Consider the following 19,022-nt stretch of genomic DNA (forward strand, 5'->3'; position numbering starts at 1 on the left):
AATCTACAGTCAATTAGCCAGGCATTATCCCAAAAAAACACAAGGTGAAAAGGACCCCAACATGGCTACTTACTAATTAAATAATTCAATGGACATGAAATAATACACTGAATTTTCTTTATTTTGTGAGAAACGAGAGACAGCAGAGTCTCCAGAAACAGCTAAATTTAACCTCCAGTTGGCTTTAGAGTTCTGTTGGTGTTTTAAATTGCTAAAATGACCATTTGATTGCACATTATCCCACTTACTACACAACTACTTGCCAAATAAATTGATAATTGATTTGAATTTAAATTATTTTATTAGCTCACTAATAAAGATCTTAGAGTTATATGAGAAGTAGGAAAGATAACTCGCAATACACAGATGACTTTCCAAAGAGCCGTGTAATAAAGAAGGTAAATCAACACTTGTTGATTGGAGGTTGTGATGAGGAGGAGGGCGTGGCCGGGCTGTGAGTGTGCGTGCCTGGTGCTGAGTGGCCCAATCAGTGGGAGAGAGAGAAGAGGAGGAGTCGGAAGTGCTGGAGAGAGAGACACACACGGAGCTGTGTGTGTGTTTGCGGTTGTCGTCTGTTATTATGTCCAGTTTGATGTTATGTTATAATTAAAGTCTTGTTGAGTGTTGAAAATTAAAGTAAGCGTTAAGGTCCAGTGTTTTAAAATTCAAAAGAAAATATTTTTTATGAACTTTAAGATTAATGACTAATGTCTTTGAAGTCCATCCTGGATTAACTGCAGAAGTTTACAGGTAGCCAATGTAACGACGATAAAATTGGGCTAATATGATCTAATCAGCACTCTAGCAGCTGCATTTTTAACCAACTGAAGTTTATTTATTGAACTTGCTGTACATCCTCCCAATAATGCATTACAATAATCTAGTCTTGAGGTCATGAACGCATGAATGAATTTTTCTCTGTACTGTGATGAGGCCTAAATCCTGACTGAAATTGTTCATATATACTATTTCTCTGTAGAAATTAACATAGTTGGGAGGACACTACCTTTTCTAGTATTTTCGACATAAACGGTAGATTTGGATCTACCATATATGTTGTGACTATTGATTTTTTGATAAGTTTTGTTAGCTGTTGATGATCTATGACAGTGAAGGATTGAAGTTGCTCATGAGCAAAATTATGAGACTCTGTTTTCAGATGTTTGCACCGCGAAATACCTCTAATTTTGTATTCTTCCACCTGCGCTCCATTTTCCGAGCTGCTTTCTTGAGAGCATGAGTGTGAACATTGTACCATGGTGCAAGGCTTTTTCTTTATTTTTCTTTAATCGAAGGGGGGCGACACTATCAAGAGTGCTAGAGAAGACTGTATTTATATTTTCTGTTATTTCATCAAGTTCTTCTAGACGTTTTGGCTTACTGAGTATGTGAGACAATTCTGGAAGATTATTAGTGAAGCTATCTTTAGTGGTCGAAAAAATAGTTCTACCTGAACGATAGCGTGGTGTAGATTGAGTGACATTAGCTGATCGCAACAAACAAGAGGCAAGGTAATGATCTGAGATCATCACTCTGCGGTAGAATTTTTATAGTATCAACATCAACTCCATATGACAGAATTAAATCTAGCGTATGATTATGGCGATGAGTTGGTTCTGTCACATTTTGTCTGACTCCAAGAGAGTTGAGAATATCAATAAATGCTAATCCCAATGTGTCATTTTCATTATCTATGTGAATGTTGAAGTCACCAACAATTAAAGCTCTATCTACATTAACTAATAGATCAGATAGAAAATGTGCAAATTCACCAAGGAACCCAGAGTAAGTCCCAAGTGATCTATACTGTAGCAAGGGCAAAAGATGACAAAGATTTTTATTTATATCTGACAGTGTCATATTAAGCATTATTAGTTCAAAAGTCTTAAACTTATATCCTGTCCTCTGGGTAACACCGAAAACGTAACACTAAATTGTAGCAACAACTCCTCCTCGACCCTTCAGACGAGGCTCATGTTTATAACAATAACCTGGGGGAGTAGATTCATTTAAACTAATATATTCATCTGGTTTAAGCCAGGTTTCAGTCAAACAGAGCGCATCCAAACTATGATCTGTAATCATTTCATTTACAATTAGTGCTTTGGTAGAAAGAGATCTGATGTTTAGTAGCCCTACCTTTATATGATGTTTATCTTAATTCTTTTTTTCTTTTTTCAAGTTTGACCTTAATCACTTTTTTTCTAAATGATTTAGTGAGAGTTTTGTGTTTGGTAGTTCGGGGAACAGACACAGTCTCTATATGATATCTAGGTGATACAGTCTCTATGTGTTGTAGTTTTTGTGACCTATTTGACATCTCAAAGACGTTTAGCCAGTTTGTCTGCTTCCTGACCTGGGCCCCAGTTAGTCAGATACTATCATTATTGAGACTATGAGCCAAATTACTAGAGAGGAGAGCGGCACCTTCCCTGGAGGGATGGAGTCTGTCTCTTTTAGCAGGTCAGGTCTACCCCAAACACTCTTCCAATTGTCTATAAATCCTATGCTATTCTCCAGACACCACTCAGACATCCAGCCGTTCAGTGACACTAATCTACTATAAACCTCATCACCACGACGAGCAGGGAGGGGGCCATAGCATATTACAGTGTCTGACATCATTTTTGCAAGTTCACACACCTCTTTAACATTATCTCTAGTGATCTCCGACTGGTGAAGCCGGACATCATTAGTGCCGACATAAATAACATTTTAGAAAATCTACATTTAGCATTAGCCAGCACTTGTAAATTTGATCTGATGTCAGACGCATGAGCCCCCGAAATGCATTTAACAATGTTGGCTGGAGTCTCTAGTTCCACATTCCTTACAATAGAATCGGGCTCTTTCAACATGATTCTCTCATGCATTACTGAGTGGGGAGAATCGATTGGAAACCCTAACAGGAACAGAAGAGTGTTGCTTTGCTGAGCGAGTATGCCGCCGAGACGTCACCCAAATGCCCTGCTGCGGGGGCTCTTCAGCCGGAACCAAAGTGTGTGTGTGTTGCTCACTGTTCTACCCGCATCCAAAACAGTATCTACCGGCTTCTCTTTCTCACTGACCTCCACTAGCATTCGGATGCATGTCTCTAACTCATTAACCTTCTCTGTCAGCCTGACTAATTCCTTACATTTATCACATGTAAATCCCTCACTGCTGACAGAAGAAGCTATAATAAACATGTGGCATGTAATGCAAGAAGCAATAACATGAGCGGATGCCATGACTTACCGCAATTGTTTGTTGTTGTTGTTGTTATGGTTGTTCTTGAGTGGTGAGTGTTTGAGATCAATGTGGTTCCGGATCAGCAGATGTTTGAGATTGATGCAATAATCTGTGGAAAACACATTGGAGAAAAACAATGCACACAGTTGAGATGCGAGATGTAGACAAGCGGAAAAAGAAGAAGAGAGAATCAGGTGCGTGCAGTAAAATACACACAGGTGAAACAGTAGAAAAACGGAACCCCCCCACCCCCCCAAGCATGCGGTAAAATGGCAAAGGATAAAACGATGAATGTAGAAGAATAAGAATAAGCAATGCTAAGCAGGCTAGCAAGCTACAAACACTCGTGCAGCGTGCCGTCAGCAACAGGAACAGGAAGTATATAACTATAGGTTTGTAATAAATATAAATATACAAGACAACACACATGCACAAGGTTAAAAGAAACCCTTTAAATACAAACTAAAAGTTAACGTCAACCAATAAGGTTGTTAGAATAAACAGGAATGTGTGACATTTACCAATAAAAAAATACACTGTAAAATTTAAGATAGGGGACATGACAATGGGAAAGTAACACCCATGAATTTAGTTTCTTTTTTAGTTTTTTTTTTTCTTTCTTTTTCTCTGTATTATATCAGACCAATTGAGGTACACATCAAATAAAAATAATCAAAACCACCAGGAAAAAAACAAAAAACAAATCTTTATTAAAAGATGTTAATGACCAACTCCTCCAGGAATCCATCCAGGAAATGAACTTTTAAGTTTAGATCATTGTCATTTGTGCCATTCTCACAAATCCAGTGTTGGAAATTCTGCCCATTTAGGAAGCATGGCACTATTAAAACAAGTCATCCTTAGGGATATGTCCCTGTTCCCCTTTCCATTAGAAGTCTCCATCAGATTCTTCTGGAATTTCGAGGCCTAATGCTGGCAAATCCTAACGGAGATGTTTTACAGCTTGGAAATGCTCCAAGCAAGCAAGTTAGAGAGAAAAAAATAGCAACATAACCTTGATTCAGAGGGAAATAGGATTTCCATATTCACATTCACTGACCCACATCTGTTGTCCTAAATGCACGGTCTGTTCTGGGGTGGCCTGATCTGATCTGGCTTGGCTGAGGTGTGCATACAGGCTTGCGCTGAATCTCAGTGTGACACACAAGGCGTGCGGCGGGTCACAGAGTCACAGGCCAGTGTTCGATGTTCCAGGTCCAAAACATTGCCAGCTGGACAACATTGTGCATAGGTGTGATGGCCTGACCAAACTAACTAGACCGGGCTGCTCAGATACAATGGACCTACTATTCCACACACACACACAGCCATGAATACTCTCAAACAGAGACTGCAGTACAGTAGACATCAATTCATGGCAACACAGTGGCTCTGAATAGTATTTAGACACTTTAGCACTTAAAAATGTATGAATGTCTGTGCATTGTATAACAAACTATTAAACCAAATGGCATTTAAGTTAAAGAAAGATAGCACAAAAACAATTTTTCAAGCAATTTCAAAAGATTTTCACACATTTTATCAAAAGAAGTTTCAAATTAGATAGTAGATACATTTTTTAAAGTTAAAACAAAAACTATTGGACACTTTCTGGTTCTCCAACTTTAGTGGAACATGTCCATAGATAATGTAACCTGCTGTGTCACATGTGTGAACTTGAGGGGAACTGACTTAATAAATCCACTAAAAATGGGCTTGACACGAAATGGTTACAAGTAATTGGAAATTATGCAATATAATCATTTGTTTGCAGATGCCACTTGCTTTGATATTTTGTACCTCGCAATGGAATTCATACATTTTTTGATACATATATACCGTTGATACATATTCTAGTGATAGAATATTTAATACAGAACGATTTCAAGCTTGGCTTTCTGCAAGAGGGTGCAGCGATCTGTTACGAACCACAGAGATTGTCTCATTTTCCCCTCGCTAGTGTTCTGTGACAGGCATTTAGGCCACTCACCTCTAGATAACCAACCCCGCCCACTATGTCTTTCTGATATACTGTATAACAGGATTGTGATTAGTGGCCGCTGATGGAGGGGGCATATTAGCTGAAGAGCGAGTGGGGGTGGGGCGCTAATTGAAATGATGGCTGATGTGATAGCCTAATCTCTGTGGTGACAAAATTCATGCACACTTGCTTATTTAAATGACAGCTCTGATGTCACTCAGGCTTAGCTGACTGCAACAAATAACAAAAAGATTGAAAACTTCCCAGAAAATGCTAGTTGAAGAGAAAATCTTGTCTCATACATCGAAATCTATCTTCATAGCGGCCAACCCATAGTGTGAGATGAAATGCCGGTCAATTGTCATGGAGACCAGACACAGCACCTTGTGGCTTGAATAGACAGCCGCAGTGTGAATGAAGATAAGGGCTTTAAATTGCCAAACTATTTTCAATTAGGGGGACTCTACCAGAGTTGACACCAGCCATGCTCTTTAATTCTTGGCCTCAGCTTCAGGTGATTTTACACGTTTAGGTATCTTGGACTTTAGATATTGCTGTGACTGGGGGGCTAGTTGTCACACTTTTCTCTCTTTTCACATCAGTGTATATTTCATACGATTTATTTTTGAAAGCCAATTTCCACAAAGCCACATACACTGAAGTCTTGGCTAGAAAACATCTATTGAACATTTCCACCGTTATTGCCCAGGAAAAAAGTTTGAACATTGAACATATGCTGACATTTTGTGACAACTTGCCCCAGTAATGGTTTTGGGCCTGGCTGTTCAGTGGGGTTCAGGTCTGAGCTTTATGTAAACCATTTCTTTATTAACTTTGCTTTGTGCCCATTGTCATGCTGGAACAGAAAAGGACCCTTCCTAACAATGGCGTAAAGTTGAAAACACACAATTCTCTTTAATGTATTTGAATGATGTGGCATTAAATGAATGTTCCGGGTTCAATACAAGTTAATAAGTTGTGGCATAATGATGTTACCACAGAAATTGATTTTGACTTGTCCCTCCTTTTCTTAAAGCTGCACTATGTAACTTTGTGCTCTCTAGCTACATCTTTGTTTGAAATGTAAAATTGCAAGCAATTTGCAGAAGAACATTTTACGTCCATCTTGTTTCGACTCTACCGCTCTGACGGATGAATCTCATGATTTGAGGTAACCTGGACATCGCTTGTGTGTGATCATGACTGGTAGAAATTCAGAGCCGGAGTCATAACGTGCTATTTTCATGTTGATATTATTATGTTATACGATTGAACATTTAAAAATGAAATATTACTTGCTTTGATGAAGATAAACAACACTCTTATTTACATATTTTGAATGAATGAATTGTACAGTTTTGTGACACTACACTCGTGATACTGCTGATTCGAGTTCAATGTAAGACTTCATTATTTTTACATTATTAATCTCATCAACGAAATCAATGATGAAAGCGTTTGTTGATGAAAGGTTTTTTTGGTTTTGTCAACGATAACGAAGACGAGATGAAAAAGGTGCATCATGAAGATTATTAAATGATTTTATTAAAGCATGCTGTTGATGAAAATATGACAATAAAAAGAAACATCTTGAGAATCTGTAAATAGAAGAAGATATTAGATATAAATTCATCTAATCCATTAATCCAGTGTGTTGGGCATTTTTCCGCTGCGTGAGATGAATGTGCTAACACCGGCAAAATTAACCTTTAAAACCTTTGAAATGGGGTAAATACCTCTTTCAAACGCATTGTATTTATAAATGAGATTCATCAATATATCCACAACAATTATGGAACAACTTACATCTGCACAACAAAACAAATGAACATGTGAACTTGGATTAAATGATGCGCTAGTCAAAATAATCGTAATTTGCGTTGCATAACTTGCGTTGTGAATACGCGGTTTCCACGTTACATGCAATGTAATATCCTTTCATGGAAAATGAATAAGTCTCTAAAGCATAAAGAAGTTAGAATTCAGGCTAACTTCTAAAAGTAGCTAATACTTCCATCTATACACTATTGTTTCATGTAGGACAGTAGACCTATGTACATTTATACTGTATGTTTGATACATGTTTACATTAGAACATTTTTATTAAAAAAATTCTAAATATTTGAATATTTGATAAAAGTTTGGTCTGGTACAGTTTGACAATTTTTTGTCCATTTTGCATGTCATTATCAAGTAAAAGTATTATTTTCGTTGGCTAAAATTGTATGTAATTTTTGTCAGAGTAAAACTGACTAAAATTAATGAATATAACATGACAAAATATTGACTATTTTTAAAGGACATTTTTGTCAAAAGAATAAAACTGTGACTAAAATGAAAAATTGAAAAAATGAACACTGATTATTTATGTACATAATCAATAATGGCAATTTGTTCATTTTTAACCAGAAAATCTTACATAGTGCAGCCTTAATAAAAGCCAAAACCTGTATTACAGTGAGGCACTTATAATGGAAGGGAATGGGAGCAATCCGTAAACGTTAAAATACTCACTGTTTCCATAGTACAGCCACAAGTCTTAAACAATATGCATGTTAATAGGATTTTAGTGATAAAATTGCTTACTAACCTTTAAAGTTACATTCAATTTTACTACTTTGTTGCCATGACAACGTAGCACTAATCCCTAAAACGACTGTAAAAATGATGGATTAAACAACTTTACAGCTCAAATAATGCACAAGTTTGAACAAAGGAATTAATGTAAGTGCCTTTATAAAATATAAGCTTCACATTTCCAAAAACCCTCCAAAATCGACCCCATTCACTTTCATTGTAGATGCCTCACTCTAACCTTGATTTTTACAAGTCGCAATAATTTATCGTGGTAATCAACAGTATGGAATATGAACCCGGAATAAGATTTGTCTTCACTGGAATTAAGGGGATTCCACATACTTTTGTCCATGTTGCACATCTAGTAAACACTTAATACTATAAACACTCTATCAGTATCTACAAGTCTTATCGCAAAAATTCAGCTCTAAGGGAGACAATGTTCTCTGGCAGGACATTTCAAGAGGAATGCTGGAATGCTGTGACGAATTACTCAAGCCTGGCTGTCTGCTACCTTATTGACCTCTTCCCTGACCTCAGCACTAGGCCATGGGATGATGTCGTGGCAGTTTATGGACTGCATAGTTCTTCTTTGTCACTTCTAACATTCCAGATTTTTTGAAAGAATGGAGATACTCTCTTCTTCAGATAGGATATTCTGTCAGTTATCTTGAAATCACAGGAGACAGTCCGTTAGGATGCATAGCTTTAGTCTGTTTACATTGATTTAAATGGGGAACCCAGTTTGACCTCCTGACCTGGTCACTCCATCACAAGAGACTTGGAAAATGATGTCATGCTTTGAAATTCATCTTCCAAGTGTATTGTGAAGCCAAAAGCAGATAGCAAATATTATTATTTACAGTAACTTAAAGTTATTATTTATTCATGTTTCATTAATTTATTCCTACATATACACATAGAAACGAATATACTCGTATTGACTGTAATATTACTAATTTAATACAGTACTATTAAAACCAACCTTATATGTTTTGTGTTAGCTCAAGCTGTTAGCTCAAATTTATTTAAAAGGAAGAAGTTTACTTAATTCTGTGTCTTTCCCCTTATAATTTATACTGAAGAAAGAAATAACTAAATATGTGTCAGTTTACTTTAAATGGAAATAATGAACTAATTATGCATCTGTGTTTTGTTACATTTAATAACCATAGAGTATATGCCCTCAGCACTCAATAAAGTGTCTATCCGTCACAAGCTAGCTAGTTATTTGTTTTCTTAATTGTTGTTAATTTACTAATTCATAATACATATACACACTAAACATTTTGAAACAAGGTTAAAAATAACTGGGGGAAAAAAGACATTTGAGGTTTGCTTTCCATTTACAATAAGAGAAGAGGCGTTGTTTGAGGGCATTTACTTTTAGTATAAAAGTACGAAGCAACAACACAAAGCAAGAGAGGGAAACCTCACGGAGGCTCAAGGAAAGGGTCTAGACAAAGCTGTGGTGTAAGGCAATGTGTGTTTTTGTATTAGGGGTTCAGAGGATAGTATAAAACGAAAGCTAATGTCTCACTGAACATTCCTCACAGCCAGGGGGAGGAAGAGTGTAAGACTCATTAACATAAGAAGAGAGTCCTCAGCCAATCAGGAGCAGGGAAAGGGAATGTCAGGATTCAGAAGGAACTGGGAGGGTGTCAGGTTACTCTATGCATTCTTCCCTCCTCCTTTTGTAGGAAAGGGAGGGAGAGAGAGCAAGCAAGAGAAAGAGAACAAGACAGACACAGAGAGGGAATGAAAGAGCGAGCAAGTGAGAGAGTTAAAGAGCGAGAAGTATATGGGACAGTCTCATTCTTGCCCTCTGAGATCACGGAATTGGAGTATGTGTTAGGAGCCCTCACTTTCTCCCCAACGCAGACGGTGAGAGCTTTTTACAAAGAGGTGGACGGTCCGAGGGAGTTTTCGTCAGGGGTCAAACCTCAGCCACTTAAGTGCTGTCTGGAGTCCCAGCGACTCACACAGCAGGGCTGAAAATGAATTATCTGGTGAGTGTTTGTGTGTGAGCGTATTTGTTGTTCTCATTGTTGTGTGAACACTTTGAATTGGTTATGTTAAATGCCCTGGGGTAATGCATCTGGGATAGACAGGGGAGTTAGGTAGTGTCTTAGAAGAAAACAAATGTAAGAGAAATGTTACATTTAACTGTTTTTGTTTTATAATTTTTACACTTATTTTTTAGACCTATTGTGCCTTTAAGTCTTTAACAGTTTCATATTTTCTTGACGTATTTATGAATGGAACAGATCAGAGAAAGTAAAACTAAGTGATTAAAATGCTCTAAAAGGAGGTAATGTTAAAACGTATTCCTTACAGAGGCTTTCATAACACTTCACACTGAGTGCCATGGCATAGCTGTGCTTTTTGAGCTTTTTAAAAATGGCCTTTTCTTGAGGAGCAGTGAGTTTTGAAAGCTTAGGGGAGAGTGTGAGAAGCCAGGCATAGCGGGGAAAGAGTGGAAGGGAATGGAGCCATGCCGCTGTGAGCTTCACTGCTGACTCAGGAGAAAGCTGAAAGATTAAGGTTTTATGGAAGGGAGTAAGGAGAAAAAGGAAAAGAAACAGAAAAAGAGAGAGAGAGAGAGAGAATTAGTTTAAGTTGACTGGGCCAGGGTTTTGGCTAAAACATCAATTCCTTGCTATTGTTTGAAAGTATTGGCACTCATTCAGCTTGTAAGAGTTGGGGATGACACAGGGCTTTGGTATTTGGACGTGAGAGTTGGGCTGTACTATATTTCCATCTGTGAGGAATCTGGACCCTGGGGTTCACCCCCTGCAGATGCTGGGATATTCCCCGGCCATTGAAATGGACCCGTGTTGAAATGTACACACATGGTGACTGTCAATTATTAGCGCACTGAATATCAAAAGTGTGCATTCAAGCACGAAGTTGACCAAGTTTTGAGAGAAGTTTGGAGGATGTGAAAAGTATCAGATTGTTGTTTATGTCACAGGAATATCTTGTGACTTTTCCGATATTCAGTAATGGTCTACAAGCCATTATCTATCCTTTTCACTATTTCTGTAGTGGAAATTTGTCATTTTATAGTCTGTGGAAACTAGCTACTATAAGATGCTACAAGAGTGTCATATCGGTCTACTAAACATTACCTTTTCTTTTCACTTTTCATACAGTGGAAATTTGTCAGTCTTACAGTCTATTGAAAGTAGCTATCATTCCCAAACAAAAATCGAGAGTTCTGGCAAACCGCTGTGGCAAACTTACCGCAAATTTGCCACACATTATTTTCAGATACAAATGAGCGTTGCAGCAAACTCTTCATTGCTGCCACAGCTCTGCCAATTAAGTTTTTGTTAGTAGCGGCAAATTGTCCATTGTTGGTGGACAAGGATTGATGCAGATTAGCCACTACCAGTGAAGAGTTGCAAACTTCTGGCAATAATTTGCTGCAAACTGCAAGCTCATTTGCATGTGAAATTAATGAGTGGCAAATTTGCGGCAGGTTTGGCATTTGGTGAGGGATTACCTTTCCTCTGCACATTTTATAGAGTGGAAATTTGTCTTATAGTTTATTGAAACTACTGTAGCTAGCATAAGACACTACAGGAGTGTCACTAATGTTACTTTTACCTTTTCACTTTATACAGTGGAAATTTAATAGACATTTCCTTTGCTTTTCACTTTTTATACAGTGGAAATGTGTCTTATAGTCTATTGAAAATAGCTAGCATATGACGCTACAGGAGTGTCACAATGGTCGACACAATGTAACCTTTACTTTTTCACTTCATACAGTGGAAATTTACGAGACATTACCTTTCCTTTTCACTTTTATACAGTGGAAATTTTGTGTTACAGTGTGTTGAAACTAGTTAGTATAAGACGTTACAAAAGTGCTACAGCGATCTACAATACATTACTTTCCCTTACAAAAATTGAGAGTTCACTGCAAATGTTCCGCAAATTAGCCACAGATCATATTCACATGCCAATAATCTTTGCGGCAAACTTGCTGCAAATTGTCCATTGTTGCCAAAGGTTTGCTGGAGGTTCACCACTACCGGTGAAGAGCTGCAAACTTCTGGCAAATATTTGCGGCAAATCACAAGCTTATTTGCATGTGAAAATAACGAGCGGCAAATTTGCAGTAAATTTGTGGCAAGTTTGTGGCTAGTTTAGTTTTTTAAGGGTTTCCTTTTAAATTTTAATACAGTGGAATTTTTTTAAATTTTTTTTATAGTTTGTTGAAACAAGCTAGCATAAAATGCTACAGTGTATCACAATGGTCTACAAGAAAGTTCATTTTCCTTTTCACTTTATATACAGTGGAAATGTGTCATTTTTACAGTCTGTAAAAACTAGTTAGCATATGACGCTACAAAAGTGCAACAATGCTCTACAATACGTTACTTTTAATTTTGACTTTTTTACAGTGGATTTTTGTGCTTTTTATATTATGTTGAATCTAGCTAGCATAATATGATACAAGAGTGCTACAATGGTCTACAATATGTCACCTGTTCTTTAAACTACTTAAAGTTGAAATTTGTATGATTAGCATTATGTTGAAACTACTGTAAAGTTCCGAAGGTGGCCATTAATGGAGGTGGGCAGTTATGATCACTTGAGTGTGGTGTTAACTTATTGAGATCCCTCTTGAGTTTAGGCAACCAAGCTGAATCAGTTACTAAGTAAAGAATGTTGACTCTTCTTGGGTTTGGTGAGAGTCTCTGAGAATGGATCTTAAAATAAGAGGAAGATGACAGAAATGAGTCAATTTTCAGAAGACAGCTGAGAAACCCGAGGCCATCTCTCCCCAGCATTGGTTCTTTTATAGCCCTTTTCCACCAAAATGGTGATGATTCCCATGCCGAGCCTGAACTCGGCTGGTTCACAGCCGGGACAATCTAGAGCCTCTCGCAAACGGGCCTTTTTCCACTGACCTGAGATCTGCATGAGAACCGAACAGTGACGTAATGGTTTACATGGCTACTTGGTAGTTTTACGTGACTACCTCACCTGCCCAAAACAAACATGGTGTGTTGTGATGTTTGTGTATACAACTTACTCCTGTTCTTAGGGACATATTTAAATATACAGAGAAATGCAATCCAATGTTTTAACACTGCTTAACTAGATTGCCAGAGATGACGTCTTCGCTCAAAACAACAGGTCTCCGTAAGTAAGTGGGTAGTCCCCTTACTGAACAAAACAATGCACAAAATAAGATGAGAAGCCTGAAAGCAAAGCTAGCAAAGTTGGTAAATGTAACGAGATCAGCTACATAAGACCGATTAAATAATCTGATTAAAGTTGATGTGCATCATTTAGACTCTTTTTTTTTTTCTTTGCGATCTCTCTTATCTTGAATCTCATCTTAAAACCATATCGTTAGAAGAGTGCTTGTTTCGTCCACGTTTCCTCAATGCTTTTGATGTCTGACATTTTTGTGCGGGGTTTTTATTGTTGTTATAGAGAGAAGTACTCCTTGCTGCAGACGGTAGCTTCTGTTGTTGTTTGGGAAAACATTTCCTCTTTGCAAAACATTACCGTCCTCAGCCCCCTGACATAATCGATTCCTGCGTCTGAGACCAGCAAGCTTTTGGGGCAACTTTTCCATCCCGGAACTGCCTTTTCTGCGGTGGAAACGCGCGGACCAGTTGGGGAATTCGCACCAGCCCAGGAACCCGCCTCTGAACCATGTCGATGGGCTATGATTCAGTACTGACTCACCCTCCTCTTCTTGATTTTAGAAGGGTGGAATTCCCACCACTGGCCTTCACCCTCTCCTGGGAGATCTGACAGACAGGGCCTGCTCCTCATCCTCTTCATCATCATAATAATTCACACATTATGGGTGTCAGCATTAAGTTTTATAGAAGTTGTCGTTTAGTGCTGATTTAAGACCAGTCTGGGTAATTTTCCTTATGATGGTGAAAATTCTTGTCATTTCATCTTAAAATAACAAATTCAACACCTTCAGTAATAGCATGCACGTGAAGCCTACATAGTGTTATCCAAAGGTATTTGGTAAAATGGGGAGAGTATTGAGACAATTAATTGAAATTAGCCAGCTTACTGTCATTTTAATTTCACAAATAATTGCAATCAGAAGACGAGGAATTGCAATCAATTGGTCCTGATGTTGTGCCTATCACAGGTTGCCACCGCTTCTGACCCGAAAGCGAATCGTCATGACCCTGTTCAAGCTGGCAAGCTGCACCAAGTAGTGGGGGAAACTTTTGGTCTTAGTATAAGGACCATCCATCGATGGGTATTTGAGTATAAAAATTTATTTTAGCGTCATAATGCAATTCACATTTTCTGAAGAAGCTCAGCAAATGTGATCCGAGGTAAAGAGGGTTAGATTTAAAATATTGAAAGTTTTTAAATGTTCAAAAGCTAGTGAACTCAGCATTAGACAAATAGTTTTATCTAGTCTTGAAAAATGTGTAGACATCCTGAGAATGTCATTCAGCCAACTTTTTTTGTCTACAGAACAGGGTAAGGCTAATTTAAGTTTGCGTAAAGAAAATAAAGAAAAGGCAATTATATAGGCCTAACAATATTATTTTTTCGTTTGGTAATTTACAGTTGTGGCCAAAAATATTGACACCCTTGGTAAATATGAGCAAAGAAGGCTGTGAAAAAAATATCTGCATTGTTTATCCTTTTGATCTTTCATTAAAAAAATTCACACAAAAAAATCTAACCTTTAATTGAAGTAAAACAATTGAAAGAGGGATAATATCTCATTATTAAATCAATGTTTTTCTCCGAAACATGTTGGCCACAATTATTGGCACCCCTAGAAATTCTTATGAGTAAAATATATCTGAAGTATATTCCCATTCATATTTTACATTTTTTAGTGCTTCTGGGTGAGTAGGAACATGAAATTGTTCAGCCATGGCTTTCTAATTCACAGGGGTATAAATATGAGGTAACACACAGGCCAAATTCTCTTAATCATCAATCACAGTGGGTTAGACTAAAGAATATAGTTCTGATGTGCGGCAAAAGGTTGTTGAGCTTCACAGAATGGGAAGTGTCTATAAGAAAATAGCTAAGGCATTGAAAATGCCCATTTCCACCATCAGGGCAATAATTACCAATTTCCAATCAACTGGAGAACTTAAGAATTGGCCTGGAAAAGGATGTGTGTCTTTATTGTCTCCACGCACAGTGGGGAGGATGGTTCAAGTGGCCAAAGAATCTCCAAGGATCACAGCTGGAGAATTGCAGAAATTAGTTGGGTCTTGGGTCAGAAAGTCTAAAAAAAAATAATATCAGACATCACCTAAATCACCACAAGATGTTTGGGATGATTTCAAGAAAAATAGCCTCTGCTCTCATCCAACAACAAACTCAAGCATCTTCAGTTTCCAGACTCTACTGGATCTTCAGATGTGACCAGGTTCTATGGTAAGATGAAACAAAAAAGAGCTTTTTGGCAACAAACACCAGAGATGGGTTTGGTACACACAGAGATGAAAAAGTACCCAATGCCCACGGTTAAATATGATGGTAGATTTTTAATGTTGTGGGGCTGTTTTTCTGCCAGAGGTCCTGGACATCATGTTCGGATACATGGTATCACGGACTCTATCAAATACCAACAGATAAAAAAATAAATAACTGGCTGCCTCTGCCAGAAAGCTTACAGTGGGCCCTGGTTGGATCTTTCGGCAGGACAATAATTCAAATCAAACATCAAAAATCAACTCACACACACAAAAAAATGGTTCACTGACCACAATATCAAGGTTCTGCCATGGACCTCAGAATTTGAAGGATCTGGAGAGATTCTGTATGGAGGAATGGTCTCAGATCCCTTGCCAGGTGTTCTCCAACCTCATTAGGCAATATAAGATTAGACTCAGAGCTATTATATTGGCAAAGGGAGGTATTGTAAAAAGTTTTGAATAAAAGGGTGCCAGTAAGTATGGCCAATGCATTTTGGAGAAAAATATTTATTTAATAATTAGATATTTCCCTTTTCAATTGTTTTACTTCAATTAAAGGTTAGATTTTTGTGATTTTCTTTAATGAAAATCAAAAGGATAAACAATGCATATTGTTTTTCACAGCCTTCTTTGCTCATATTTACCAAGGGTGCCAATATTTTTTGCCACAACTGCATTTTTTTAATTGAATGCTTTATTCCTTTGGTAATTTATTTAATTGAATACAGGGAATTTTGCCAGCATTTTTCCAAAAGTAAGCTAAACAATAATTTTAAAGAATTGGGCTATTGTTCCAGTGTTCCAGAAAAGCACACTGAAGCTTTTTTCCTAGTATTGTGTATTTATTTAAAACTTTAAAACATCTTTGTGCACAGAAATTATAAGTTATTTTGTATTGTGGGCTAATTCCATGACTGCCATCTATTATTTCGAATGTTTTGGAAAAGCAACTTTAATAAATAAATGGATGGCTACCGCGATTAAATTAATTGCAAAGAGTGGACACTCATTTGTTCTCCGTGCACTTGTTGATGGCAGGTGCATGATATGAGATATTTGTGTTGGCACTCATGGAAGTGACTCATGATGCAGATGTTTTTTAGCATCGAATCTGTGCAGGTATGCCATTAAGATCAATCCATAACAGTGTGAGTAATGCTTCATGTACAATACATTGGCTTTCAAGGATGTACACAGTACCTTGTCATCATGATTAACACAGGCTAACGATTGGGGTAAATTCTGTCATATGACACTATATTTTTGCATTAATGCCAATTTTCTCGACAAAAAATGTTTTCCAAACCAGTTTTTCGCAGTATCGAAATAGAGTTTATGCTCTACAGTTAAACGGAAAAATATTATGTTGACACTTGTGAAATTTTTGCAATAATTTGCGTTTCCATCAGCTATATTGGTAAACTTTTTGATGCGCTATACTTTTTGTCACAAAAAAACCCTAGGATGGAAACATAGTGTGCACTAATTCCTCATTAGGTCTCTATTTGCTTTTTTTTTTTAAAGAAAAAGAGGGACGAGTCAAAATAAAGTTTTGTGGTAATCAATATTATGCCACAAATGCTGTCGATTAAGCTTAACTTGTATTGAACCCAGAATGTTCCTTAAATGGAGTTCTCAGTAAGTATCTTAAGTATCAACTTTGTCTCAGATGTTTCTCCTAAAATTCTTTTGGAGAAATAAAAATGGTAACAAATGAGATCTTTTCTGAAATTCTAGAGGACATTTCTGGGGTCTTTTTCTCTGGACTAACACTTAAAGGGATAGTTCACCCAAAAATTTTAATTCTCTGCATCATTTACCCAGTCTCATGCCATCCCAGATGTGTATGACTTTCTTTCTTCTGCAGAACACAAACAAAGATTGTGAGAAGAATATTTTAGCTCTGTAGGTCCATACAGTGCAAGTGAATGGTAACCAAAACTTTGTAGACCCAAAACGCACATAAAGGCAGCATAAAACTAACCCACACGACTGCTCTGGTTTAATTAATTTCTTTTGAAGCAATCTTATTGTTTTTGAGTGAGAACAGACCAAAATATAACTCCTCGATTTGTATGGATTAGTTTTATGCTGCATTTAATTGCTTTTTGGAGCTTCAAAGTTTTGGTCTCCATTCACTTGCATTGTATGGACCTACAGAGCTGAAATTTTCTTCTAAAAATCTTTATTTGTGTTCTGCAGAAGAAAGTCACACATCTGGGATGGCATGAGGGTGAGTAAATGATGAGATATTTTTATTTTAAGTCCATCTTATTTCGGTGCTGTCTAGAAAAAACAATTGAGACATTTAAGAGAACTCTCTTGTCTTTAGAAACATGGGCAGTATTGTTTTGCAGCCAGAGCTTAAGTGAATATGATTCTGTGCCTCTTAGGCAAAACTTATATAGTACAATCTATAGTATCTTATTTCAAAGAGTTCTTCAAAGAGACAACATCAAGGGCTTTAACACACAGTTGCCAGTGATTTTTCATAAGATGAAGAGATGATCATCAATTTTACAATAGATTTGTTTTACACTTTGTGCAGTGATGCACATTCCATTTGCAAACTACTCTTCCTGTCTTTGTATCTGACTCCTTGACGAGTTTCTGGCCTCGTCACCATTGTTGAACTTGCGGAATGAGTGTTTAAGGTCGGAGTGACGCTCATTGCTGGAAAAAATGTGTGTTCCATTGAAGCCTGTCATTTTTGGATTTATTGTTTGGGATAGGGAGGATTCTGGACATGTTTGTTAAGTGATGAAGGTCCTCCGCTCAGGGTGAAAAGGAATGTTTAGCACACACTGCAGTCTGTACTAAAATGCACAGTGTCATTGTTATGATCATGATTATCTATTTTGACCTATCCAGCTCTTTAAGTCATGGTTCGAAGATTGCGCATCAGCATTGTGTTGATGTGGAAATTTTTTTTGGCAGTAAACCAACACTTAGTTGTAGCCTGTAGCTACAAGAATCAGGGCTACTCTTTTGAATGACGGTGTTGCAACCTCGCCCTGCCAAAAAAGGAGGGCCGATGAGGTGTCTTTGTTTTTACAGGTCAACACGAGCAAGCTGGATGGTAAATGAGTGATTGTAAGTGCGCGTAGGAGTGCAGTTTTGTTACTGGGATGATCTGGGATATTTTTATTAGGATTTTTCAATAAACCTGGGATGTGTTGACTGTGAATCTCAGTAAAGGATGCACCAATCAACAGTGGTGTCTGCATGCTTTCATGAGTGTGTGTATGAGTGTAATGAGACTGTACTGAAAGTATGAAATGAAAGAGGTGTACAGTATAAAAGTGTGGCTATGTGTGCAGTGGGTTGTAAATGGTCTGATGGTAAGGAATGTGGGCTAATGTCTGAGTAAGATAAAAGCTATGGAATGTTTTAGGAATGCCTAGACTTGCACTGAGAATAGACTTTCACTATATGCACTTATTTGCACGCACACACACCTAGCTATCTAAATAGAAACATTCCTTAGACTTCTCTTGTTTTTAAATATTAATAATAAAATAGAAAAAAAATATATTATTTGTGAATAATTTTTAGTGGTTTCACAAAGACAATTAGAAAACAACAGATCTAGGTTTCACAATGAAGTCCCACCCAGGTCAGTAAGAAATTCAGGTGTGAGTCCCATTTTAACAGATTCAGATTCTAGATTTTAACAGTATTTCTCACTTTAAAAAAAGAATGACTTGACAGTATAAATAGTCACAAAAAAAAAAAAAAAATAAATAAAATAAAATAAAATAAATAAAATAGGAACCAGCACATAA

At 37.2% G+C, this 19,022-nt stretch overlaps 1 protein-coding gene across 6 annotated transcripts in view; it reads left to right on the forward strand.

Moving 5' to 3' along the window:
- The window catches only part of LOC127417139 (breast cancer anti-estrogen resistance protein 1-like), a 138,806-nt gene that overhangs the window by 69,709 nt on the left and 50,075 nt on the right, over positions 1-19,022 (forward strand). Inside the window, exon 2 of one of the 6 annotated variants that reach the window (XM_051656854.1) lies at positions 17,440-17,470. The exons of 4 other annotated variants lie outside the window; for them this stretch is intronic. In XM_051656854.1, coding sequence (XP_051512814.1) covers positions 17,465-17,470 — 6 coding nt within the window. In that variant the 5' untranslated portion in view covers positions 17,440-17,464. Of the gene's footprint in view, positions 1-9,551; positions 9,799-17,439; positions 17,471-19,022 lie in introns of those variants that run through there. One more of the 6 variants, XM_051656850.1, reaches the window with a different exon arrangement.

Source organism: Myxocyprinus asiaticus, chromosome 26 (genome assembly GCF_019703515.2).
Source record: "Myxocyprinus asiaticus isolate MX2 ecotype Aquarium Trade chromosome 26, UBuf_Myxa_2, whole genome shotgun sequence".
In the NCBI taxonomy this organism is placed as follows: Eukaryota; Metazoa; Chordata; class Actinopteri; order Cypriniformes; family Catostomidae; genus Myxocyprinus; species Myxocyprinus asiaticus.